This window comes from Hemiscyllium ocellatum, chromosome 26 (assembly GCF_020745735.1).
Source record: "Hemiscyllium ocellatum isolate sHemOce1 chromosome 26, sHemOce1.pat.X.cur, whole genome shotgun sequence".
Lineage (NCBI taxonomy): Eukaryota > Metazoa > Chordata > Chondrichthyes > Orectolobiformes > Hemiscylliidae > Hemiscyllium > Hemiscyllium ocellatum.
This window is the reverse complement of record NC_083426.1, coordinates 43,939,135-43,951,360: the sequence shown is the minus strand read 5'-3', so window position 1 is coordinate 43,951,360 and position 12,226 is coordinate 43,939,135. Positions and strand designations below refer to the sequence as shown.

Here is a 12,226-nt window from a genome sequence, read left to right as displayed (position 1 = left end):
AATCATTACTGATTGTTGGGGAAAACCCATCTGGTTCACCAATGTCCTAATATCTTCAACTGGTCTGACCCACGTATGACTTCAGACCACAACAATGTGGCTGACTCTTAACTGCCCTCAGGGCAATTAGGGATGAGCAATAAATACTGGCGTATGCAGCCATGACCTCATCCCATGAGTGAACAAAATGCTCAGCCAGGTGGGTAGCTTAAGAAGGGACATAAGGAAAAGTGGTTTTTTTTAATGCTAAGGTGGTTTGCATAGCCTGTGAATGTGGGTTAAGACAGTTTCAATTAAGGCTTTCATCAAAGATTGAATCAGCACCCAAAGAGAAAATATTGCAGCAGATATTTTGGAAGAGGGAGTTTCGGCAATTGGGATTAGCTGTGTTTCCCTTGCAGAGAGGGTCACATCATTGCATGATTTTAGGGTCTGGTATGAAGGGAGTGAGTGACTGGGATATGAATGGATATAAACTCCAGTCTCCAGCCTGATTTGCATCTGATATCAGTTTGTGGCTGCAGAGAGTCATCAGACTGTGGAGACCTAATGGATTCAATCGATTCCATCTCTGGTTGGTCTAATGCGGGGAACAGGAAATGAGAAGACAAAGCTAACAATGTGGGAGTCTTCCAAGGTGCAAAAATTCAAAACACATAAGCTGATATACAGATTGATTCAAGGATCTCTTGTGGTGCTTTGGTAGCACCCCTATCTCTCGACCAGAAGGTCTGATTCAAGTCCAAACTGTCATGAAGACGTGTTACAGCATGTCTAAATAGGCTGATTTAAAATGGTTATACCTCACATCTGAGTAAATATGAATTAGCATCAGGATTATAAGCACATCAAGGAATGCACAAATACCCATTACTTGAATTAATTGTTGTTATGGACCAGGCCAGATACTCTCAAACATTTCAAAGAAGTAGCCCGGACCCTAACTTTGCTAGTTGTGTTGAGCAGTTGTAGAGTCATGAGGGATGTAGCTGGTCAAACCACTTAGTTTTAAACTAAACAGAATCTATTTACAAGATTACCAAATGAAACACAACCAAAAGAGAACAGAATACCAAATAACAACCTATCCAAAAACCCAGCAGACTATCCCATTTTAATGATGCTGTTCCAAATACTTGCAACAATCCCATAAACAGTCCTTGGTACAAAAGGTAAAATCAAACACAGGATCTTACAGGAGAGAGAAAGAGATAGCAGCATGGAATACCTTCTTCCATGTAGCTGTTTCTTGAATAAGCAGCCTCAAACAGACTCAGCAGCCAGAGTGCTAAAACCAAACCAAACCAAAGCAGGGAAAAGCTGAGCTGGGAGAACGGGTCACTCCCCTTTCATTATACAAATTTTTTTTCCACTTGAAAGCATTCTGAAGTGGATCAACCCCAGACATTTCAGAGTCTGTGACTTTATAACCTCCTGAAAAAAACAAAGGATCACCTAACCTTGTTAAAGGAGCAACATCATCACAGTGTCCATTTCATCCTTTTCCAAAAAAATTCTGAAAACCCTGTGAGTAATCCAATCTAGAACTAGAAGAAAGAGAAGCGAACTTGAGTGAAAAATATTTAAGATAAAGAGCATAAGAAAGTTTGCTTAACATAAAAATTTACAAGGCTTTTGAATATATGTCTTCAACCAGTGATTGGGCAAAATTCAGGTCCACATTTAAGAACAGGTTGAAAGGCCATTGAAATAAGTGGGAAAGCAAAGGCATTTAGAAGGTGAGCACATGGAATGAGTTATATTACTCAGGTGGCAGATAAACAACAATGCTGGCTGGTTTGATGTGTGATAACGTCTAAGAAAAACCACCAGCACTTCCTTGCTTTATATTTCCATTTGGTTTTCTTTCTATCAAGTTTCATTTCTAAATCTTTATGGCATGGTTCTATTTATAATATTTAGTTTTCTTTTACAAGTAGCCCCAAAACTATGAGTAATGAATCATAAGACTTGATCATATTGAACTTGATCATGTTGAACTTGATCATGTTAATCTCATTACGATTTTTAAAAAGTACATTTGATGTGACCTGATGAGAAAATTCTTTGAATGGTCTTCCAACGAATTACTTTAATGAGATGAAACAAACACTTAATTAAACACTCAGCATTTCAGATTTGAGTTCATTACTGAGTGGTGTGACTGCCTACAAGATTCAATAATACCTTTAAACCTTGCTTAAGCCAACAAAATCAAAATTACTTCAGACGACGATGTATCAACTGAATCCATCAAGCATTGCTTTCTTTAATCTGGTTCTGTCTTTCAATGCCAAAGCCTTTCCCCCTCATTTTAGTGTTTTGTAAAGATAGTTATATTTAGATCTTCCAAACGTTTCACTTCATTGGGCATCTTTAAAACAGATAATCTTTTAAAAAGATACCAAAGGAAGTGAAAGTTGTGAAGAGGTAAATGTAACACCCTTGGCTAACAAAAAAATCTCCTTTCTAGTCTGAAACACCCAGGTTCCTCCTGTTTCTCCTTCTAACTTAATCCTTCCAAACCAGGTTTCATTTTTGTGGCTCTTGTCTGAGCTGTTTCTTTGTTGGATGTCTTATTCCGGTTTCAGTTTCCTAAACTGGACACAGAAGCTAAGGTTGTCTGGGATTATTGTCTTCAGTTGGATATATTCAAAGTAATATAGGAACATAGGAACATAGGAACAGGATAGGCTATTTATTCTACAAAATGTTCTGCTCAAGAAGATCATGGCTGACTTCTGATCTAATTCCATGTACCCATTGTTAATTCATGTCCCTTAATACCTTTGAATAACAAAAAAAATCTCTTAATTTCGAATTTAAAATTTACAACTGATTTAGTTTCAAGAGCTGATTAGGGAAGAGAGTTACAAACTTGCACCATACTTTGTGTGCAGTAGGATTGCCTAATTTCATTCCTGAGGGATGTGGCTCTAGGTTTTATATTATGGCCCCATCTCTGAACTCCCCAATGAACAGAAGTTGTGTCCATTCCCCATACTGTTTTGAATTCACCTCTCAACCAAATAATTGTGGGAGTACAGATTGTGTGATCTCCCCATAATGCTTAATGCTTGGAGTCCTCGGTTTCAAAGATACTCAGCACTCCCTCTAAGACCAATAGGATACATGCTGCATTGTGTTGCCCAGGCCTGTTCACAATGCACCAAGTGTGGTCTATCTGGGACTATGCATCACTGAAATATAATTACTGTCTTGATATAGTCCACTTGATATAAAGGCCAATCACATATTAATCCTAATGGTTTTCTTTATTCCCATGATAGTTTAATAATCTATGTAATGAGTCCCCAAACTCCCAATAGTCTCCGCTGCTTCTAAGTTTCATCATTTAGAAAGTATTTGGAAGTTGTTCCAAAAGGATAGTCTCCCACTTATCTACACCAAAATCAATCTGCCACTATGTTTTTTTCTAAGTATTTATTCATAGACTTACTTTAGATAATCTCTTTGTAATGTTACATGTCTATGCTGCTTATTTTGGCGACACTGTCAAACCAGATATTTGGCTTTCTACCCCATCACCTAAATCATTAATAAGTAGAGTGGATAGTTGAGGCACCAATCCAGGTTTCTGTGGGACACCATAGTTCACATTCCTATTACCCTCTATAATCTGCTGCTCAATTAATCACGCAAATCTAAAGTAAGCCAAATTGATTTCCTGACAGAATTTATCAATTCTTTACTGGAAGTCTAAATAAATAACCTTGAAATGGCATTGTGTGATTTCCTTTAGTCATCTCTTCAAAACATTCATTTGGATTCCATAGTCCTGATCTATATTTGATGGTTCTGTCTGAGCAGTTGAGAATAGTCATGATGTTCAATCACTCCTTCATTGTTATGGATTCTTGTAATTTGCCAACAACAATTGTGGGTTATTATGTCCATTTTTTGTTTTGCCTTTTTCCTCTCTCATCCTTTCAATTTTCCAAACTAAAATAATGGTTCCTTAATCAAAAGACGCTGTAATGTTTCCAGCTGCCTTCTTCAAGAACCAGGATGCAAACCATAAGGTTGTGGAGATTTGGCCCATTTGCTGCTATTATTTTCTCTTATCTTTTATGTTACTTGCTTTAGGGTGTATGTTGGCTCCGTGATTAGCCCTGTTGCCTCAGAGCACAGGGACCTGGGTTTGACTCCACCTCTGGACAACTGTCTGTGTGGAGTTTGCACATTCTCCTTGTATCTGTATGGATTTATTCCCACAGTCCAAAGGTGAGGTGGATTGGCCAAGCTAAATTGCTCCACAGTGTCTAGTTGGATTAGCCATGGTAAAGCAAGATTAGAAGGTGAGATGGGCCAAACTGACTGTTTTCATATTGTAGCGATTCTCTGTAATAAAAAAATAATTTTGATGAGTCACCAGCCTTGATTTAATATTAGTTCCTTGGGATTTCCAGCACTGTACTCTCTTCCTCTCCTGTAAATATATGTCCAAAAATCATGTAATCTGTCTATCACTGCCTAATTCCATTATTATGTTGCCACTCAAATATTTAAGAGATTGCCTTAATTATTCTTTTCCCCCAATATAATTGCAAAAGCTTTTTGTTGCTTTTACTATTGCAAGCAAATTTCTTCCATTTCCATTTTGTAGATCTTATCTGTTTTATCACCCATTGCTTTTTTTAAAAACTGTTCACAGTCATTAGGATCTGTAGCACCTCTTGATTCTTATATGGCTTTTCTTGCAGTATTATGATGTCTCTTTACTACTTCAGTTATCCATGGATTATTTTCTGCTCTTAGTTCAGGATCATGCTGGGACTTTATTTGAATTGCTGCTCAGAGATTGCTTGCTGTTTTATTAGATATGTCCCTGTCCATGTAATCCTGGTGGGATTGATCTTTCCTAAATTTAGAACCATTTGCATTTCTCAATTTCCAACTCAGCATTGAACCCAATTGTGTTAACATTGCTGAGTACATACCAGTAGTGAATTGACTAGTTCATAATCAGAGTTGGTACTGGCTGTTCCCTTACTGGGTGCAAGATATCGAACTTCAGAAAACTAGCCTGGATATAGATTACTTTCAGTGTGGAAACAGGCCCTTCGGCCCAACAAGTCCACACCGACCTGCCAAAGCGCAACCCGCCCTGACCCATTCCCCTATATTTACCCCTTCACCTAACACTATGGACAATTTAGCATGACCAATTCACCTCACCTGCACATTTTTGGATTGTGGGAGGAAATCGGAGCACCCGGAAAAACCCATGCAGACACGGGGACAATGTGCAAACTCCACACAGAGAGTCGCCTGAGGCAGGAATTGAACCCAAGTCTCTGGCACTGTGAGGCAGCAGTGCTAACCACTGTGCCACCCTGCTGCCTCTCAAGGAGGTCCATATTTACTAATATGGATTAACCTGTGTATCTCGATCTACAATGAAGTTGAAATCTCCTGTTATAACCACCTGTGCTCTGCACTGGAAGATGGACTGCATGGTGGTTCAGTGGTTAGAACTGCTGCCTCACAGCCCCAGGGACCCAAGTTTGACTCCACCCTCAGGCCACTATCTATGTGGAGTTTACATGCTCCCCCCAGCTGCATGGGCTCCCTCTGAGTGTGCCCTGGTTTCCTCCTGCAGTCCAAACCTGGGTAGGCTAAGTGGATTAGCCAAGCTAAATTTGCTCGTAGTATGCAGGCTAGTTGGATTGGCTAGTTGGAAATGCAGGGTCACAGGAATATAGTGGGTGGGAGACTGGTTGAAGGGTTGAGGAGAACTCAATGGTCTGCTTCCACACCATTGGGATTTTATATAAGGGTTGAATCAACCTGTACCTTCATGCTGTATCAGATGCGATTACCACCTTGTTTTCACAAAATCATTACCTGCAGCACCTCCACCCCCACCCCCCCCCCCCCTTACATTGCTGTCATCAGTTTACTCGACAAGTCCTTTAAAAACATGACCACAGATATCACCTGTTTCCACCAGGGTAAACATTTCCGGATTGGCAGACAAGAACATCTGACATCCTGGGCCACATTTTCACGAATAAGGCAGGACATTGTTAGGAGAGAGGAAATCCTCCAACAAGTAGACCCATTCCAAAATAAATGGCCCCAGCATACATGATTTGTACTCGAGGAAGTGGAGTTCGAAGGAATTGAGTCGTATCCAGTAAAATAACTGCACAGAGACGGGTACCCCCATCACCAAGTCACCCTTTATTTACTTGTGCACAGTAAATGAAGAAAACTCAGGGTCCAAAATGGATGCAGCCTCGATACTGTTGCTTTCCATCAGCTCCAATGTCATTTACCTGGAAAAGAATTATGGCAGCCTTTCCACATACAGGGCCCAGTCTTCAGCAGTGTGATCAAATGAGTTGAGCTTTCCAAATAAAGGCATAATGCCAGAAATTTTTACCCTAATGCTAAAATGTTTATTGTTAGCAAATGTTCTTCAGGCCAATCCTGTTTTCTCCCGTCACCACTGAAATAACTGCACAGAGGCTGGTATCCTGTCACCAAGTCACCCTATTTTTTTTGTGCACAGTACATTGGCTGTGGCCAGCCAGCCCAGAGTCAGTCCCTGAACTGAGGAGATTCTAATCTCCTGGTTATATTTCATTTTTCTCAACTAAAGAGATTCAGATGTCCTGGTTATATTTTTCTCCTTACCCCCACACTACTGCTTAACTGCGGTAATGCTTATATTTTCCCCAGCGCCCATGTTGTGTGTGTGTGTGTGTGTGTGTGTGTGTGTGCGCGCGCGCAGGTGTGAGACACAGTGAAAGACACAAGGTGTACAAATCTTTATTCAATTCCTGCCACCAGGACGAAAAGAAACACCCAAGTGGCCAGTGACAAGCAGTGCAACCTCCTGTTATTTTTTTTGTTTTGTTCTTTCTTTTTTTTCTATTTTATAAAACCCCCACACTATCACCTAACTGTGGAAAAAAAAATTTAAAGAAGAGAAAAGAAAAAAATATATAACCAAGAGATTCACTGGCCACTTGGGTGTTTCCTTTCTTCTTGCTGGTGGAAATTGAATAAAGATTTGTATGTCTATTGTCTTTCACTGCATCTCACACCTACATACAAACACACTTACACGTGCTGGGGAAAAATATAAACACTTCCACCTAACTGTGGTATCCCCCTTATGATTTTATAAATCTCTATAAGGTCATTACTGAACCTCCTACACTTCTGTGACAAACGTTCCTGGCCATCCAGCTCATAACTCAAATCTGGCAACATGCTGTTATACCTTTTCTGAACCTCCCCCAGTTTAATGATGTCCTTCCTATAACTAGGTAACCAGAACCATGCACAGTACTCAAAGAGACCTCACCAATGCTCTGTGCAACCTCAACATAATGCCCCAACTTCTCTACTCAAAGTCTGAGCAATGAAGGTGAGGGTGCTAAACATGTTTTTAACCACCCTATCTATCTTTGATGTAAACTTCAAAGAATCATGTACCTGAACCCTAAGGCCTCTCTGTTCTACACCACTACCCAAGGCCCTACTTTTAGTTGCATAATTCCTGCCCTAGTTTATTTTACCAAAGTGCAATATCTCACATTTATTCAAATTAAACTCCATCTGCCACTCCTCAGCCCATTGACCCCATAGATTAAGATCTCTTCTTAATCTTAGATAATCTTCTTCACTCTCTACTGTACGACTAATTTTGGTGTCTTCTGAAAACTTACTAAGCATGCCTTCTATACTCTCATCAAAATCATTTATATAAATGACAAATAAAAATGGACACAGCATCAATCCTTCTGTCCGTATTTCTGAGCCAGGAGACCTGGCCAATCGACTTCAGAGATGTCTAATGACATCTTTTAGTGGGTTGTTTTGGAAATATCTATGGCTCAGTGATTTTGTATACTGAGCCTTACTTCATCATTGGTCATGGAAGGAGCACATGAACCCTGGAGGATGTATAGGAGAAACAAGGAGGTAGAATGAGGGCATGGCGCTGCTAGGGGATGTGAGAGAACACCTGTAAGAGCTTCTAAATTAACTTTCAAAAAGATCTTAAATCCAGACTATGATTCACATCTCCTCTGTGGGTTTGTGCACCTAAGGCTTTGTGAAGTTGAGCCGACTCCACATCTTTTAAGGGAATAGGTGTGTAGTGTGGTTCGTCATGAGTAGAAATGAAGACAGCAATCTCAGAATCAGGTCCCATCCCCCATTTTTAGCGGCCTCCAGAATTGGTGCAAGCCTACAAAAACTACCATCATTCATGCCATCTCCATATATACAGCCATAATTTCCTCTGTACGCTCCTCACCAACTACTGTCCTGACTGTGTGGTTGCCTCTGTGCTGAAGGGAAGAGGGTGATTAATGATTTAGAGCAAGAATAGTTAATGGTAAGTCTGCAATAGGGAGCCAAGGCACTCTTGCTGATCAACCTCTTACTCATTGCTATTGACATCTGGGAGGGTAACAAGATGTAACAAGCCACACATTGTCAGTTCCTTTTGCAGTCAAGAGATCCAAAATCATTAGCTCTTGGTGTTTTCGTATCTTTATGCTCTATGCTAAGTGTGAGATGATAGAAGGACCCTGAGGCTGATTAACAATCTGTTCAGCTGTGATGCAAAGGGAGTTTTTGTGCTTGTAATCCACATTTACATCAAGTAATTGTCCTGCTGAGCAGGAAGGCATCCCCTCACTATCAGTAGAATTACATCAGCCCAGAAGCTGGAGCTGGAGTTCTAGTCTCTGCTCCTCAGGAAACAGAAGTGCTCCACTCATTCCCCAGCCCCCTCCAAAGTGGTTAATGGTGACGGGTGACATGTGTCCTACCAGCTCTACAGAGGACTGAGATGATAAATTTGACTAGAGCAACCTGCATCTGCTGCAACTCTCAAATCTCTCCATCTCCCACTCCTCTCAATTGTCCGTCCAAGTCAACACAGACTTCCTCCTCATGTACAGTGAGAAGTCAAAGGCTGAGGGGGACAATTCATTGCTGTTCTTTGAAATGTATTCTGGGTCATTTTCTTCTTAAAGATTACAACGGATAGTGTGAAACCCGTTCATCACATGCAATATAAGTCAGTTGCCAGAGATGGAAGGGTGATGACAGGTGCAGGGAATGAAGAACTACATGTCCTGAGGCGTTTAATGCTTCCCCTTTGTCTTAGGCTGTGGGTGAAGGCACACTTGCGGGGGAAGGAAGCGGTTGTGAAGGGTATAGTGGTACCTCCTCCACATTACTGGTAAGTGGTAGGTGGTGTTCACTACCATGAGGGCTAGAGGGTGGTAAAAGGGAAAAAAAAACTGTTGGTGAGAATGCAATGTTGGACTGTCCTCTTGTATCCTTGTTGTCTCGGGGTCATTGAACTTCCTCTGGTGCTGTGTTATCACACAAGGGTGAATGTAGATGGCACTGACCATTAGAACATCCACTTTTTACCATGCTTTGACTCTCATTGGCCTCCTTCCCTCTGCTCCAAATGTTTTCTCAGAGTATTTCTGCACAATGTTGTGAAAATTAGGGAATCACTCACTTTGGTTCATGATGTGAAGAGCTTGCTCCCAAATATTTAATTTTCAGCCTATTCCTTTAAGTGATTGCAGCCAATTAAATGCTGTGCAGATGCTAATTTTCCTGACTGCCCCAGAGCTAATCTCTGAATATGTAGTACGGATGGCTGTGAGGACCTGCTGTTCTCACTCTAGTGAGCGTGGCGCCAGAGATAAAGCCAGGTCATGCCAATATCTGAAAGTCCTATTTCAAGCACCCCTATCAGGAAACAAACTTAATTGGAGAAACCAGGCTGACATTTATTCACATTCCTCTTATACAGTGCCAGGTTACTCCACAATGAACATCCCCCTTTATTTAACAATTGCAAATTTGCACCTGTAATTGGTTATTGCCATCTTTGTTCTCTGAAACGTAACATTTTGGGTCTGGTTTAATGGAACATCATATTCCTTTTCTTTGTTCCCCAGTCACATTCAGCCACCATGTGAGGGTTAAAAGGGGGCACATGTTTTCATTGACAACTGGTTGTGGTTCTTGGTGAAAGAATGTTACTTGACATGTGTTAGATGATAAGTACGCCAAAAGGGAGTCTGTAACTTTACACCAATATTTGTTCATTAGTGTTATGGAAAGCGTTGTCTCTCGTCTTTGAACGTTTCACATCGTTTTTGTATTCTTAAAAGTGTCTGTCCTTGGATGGGTGACAAATGTCTTTTGGTAAAGTATTGAAAATAATGACGCAGTACCCTTCAGCTTCATACTCAAATTATAAGCCTTCGCCATTGATTCTGTCTCCCAGTGTGATGATGTTTGATCAGATTGATTGTGTCATCAGAATCCCGTCCAATCCTGAGCTGCATTTCTAACCCCATATTTTCACCACCACTAAGACAAGGCAAATCCATTTCCTTCATGCTTCAGCCCATTTAAAGTAGCACCTTCGAACTTATCATCATTTAGACACACTTGCTACACTGCTGCCCTGGCTAGTGACCAAATAATTCCAAAAGGCTCAGGTTATATCCAGATAGTACTGCCCTTGCCAATTCTGTACCAAATACTGCCCTTCCCATCACTTCATCTCCATTGGAAAGGAGAGTTCTCCAATACTTCAAAATTAAGATTCTTTTCTTTTCACCTTCCTAGACTTCAGGCCCACTATTTCATGAATTTTTCAAAGCCTGCACCTATGATCCCCAGAGTATCCACTACTCTGATTTCAGTTTAGAAACCTCATTCCCTACTTCTCTTCCAGGCCTCACTTTCTGCCACTGCCTCTTGAAACATTGCCAAGTTGCTCTCCTTGAAGCACACCTCCTCCTATTTCCATATTCCATAGCCATTCCTAAGACCTTTAGACTGCTTTGTGTGTTAAAGCCATTAAGGAAATGAAAACTGGTGTTCAATGAGAGAGTAACCCAAAGGTTTTCTATCTTCTACTTTTCAGTGGCAAGGACGCACGGCCAGCTTTGACAGCCAAGGGTCCTGTCCATCTCCTAAACCTCCAGCAACACCATGATTCCCAGCGTAAAGAGATTCTGTGGATCCTTCCATGTTCTGAACATAATGTAATGTCAGTCTCTTTCCTCACAGGAAAACTATATTAAACTCTGAAAGAAATGGACACAAGTATGGAGATAGCTTGTCCTTGCTTGGACAGAAAGCAAATCCAAAAATTGGGTGACTTTCACACGTTATGCAAGAAGGAGACAGGATTGCTGTTCTGGAGCCATAGCTATAAATAAGAGGGAGGCACAAGGGAACTTTGTGTTCTGCACTAGGGAGAGAGATGGAGCCCAAATATTTTCCGTGGCGTGTGAAATTTGTATCATCTGCATCAGCAGCTGAAACCAATACATGGGTTTGAGTTACGTGCCTCAAAACAAATGATCCTAATCATGTTCAAATTTTCTTGTGTTTTCTTTGTCATGCCGTCAATATAATTTGTCAGCTCCATGAAAGACCAAACTATACATTTATCATGGATTAGAATCTGCAATAGTTCAGCAACCTCAGGCTATCAAAATATTAGGCAACCAACTTTACAATGTTTTTATTGTGTAAAAAGCATTATTGATGTATAAACTAATCACTTTAATTTTAACTTGGCAAAAGCATGCTTAAAGGGTAATGTTTAACCTTGTAGTACATCAAAGAAAAGTAAGAGACTCTTGGTTTTAGGTTACTACATAATTTGCTGAGCTGTTAAGATTAATGTGTGGTTGGAATCCTATGAGTTAACAAATTAAAGGGTCTTGAGGTCACAATCGAGGTAACAAATCAGAATTTTATATGGGCCTCACTCCAACCTCCCCTCCCCCAGCCCCTAATCAAGCTGGAATGTACTCCTGGGTTCCATTCTGTGTATTGAGACTTGGCTGATGAGCTGAAGGAGAGTTTTCATTGGTTAAAGTCAGGACTTGAACCCGAAAATATCCTGACACTGGAGATAAAATCTAAAAACCTAATGGTTAATGTCAGTGTTATTCCAGTAGAGAGAACCCATAGACTTTTACTGCTCTGGGAGGGGTCACTGTGGTTTTAATCCTGCTCGAGCACACCAGATTGAAAGTTTGATTAGGAGCACTTTAAAAATCAGCTTTGAAATAACTCCACAGAGGCTGGTATCCCATGCCCCTATATTTCCATTGTGGAGAGTCCTTGACACTGATCCAGCTCCCTCAGAGCCAGCTTTCAGAGTGAACAGAACCTCTGACACTCC

The 12,226-nt window shown here is 40.7% G+C and overlaps 1 protein-coding gene across 1 annotated transcript in view; it reads left to right on the top strand.

Moving 5' to 3' along the window:
- LOC132828229 (synaptotagmin-6-like) overlaps positions 1-11,023 on the top strand; it is a 300,199-nt gene extending 289,176 nt beyond the window's left edge. Inside the window, exon 7 of the mRNA XM_060845187.1 lies at positions 10,952-11,023. Within this exon, the coding sequence (XP_060701170.1) occupies positions 10,952-11,023 (72 nt within the window). The remainder of the gene's footprint in view (positions 1-10,951) is intronic.
- Positions 11,024-12,226: the final 1,203 nt, after the last annotated feature.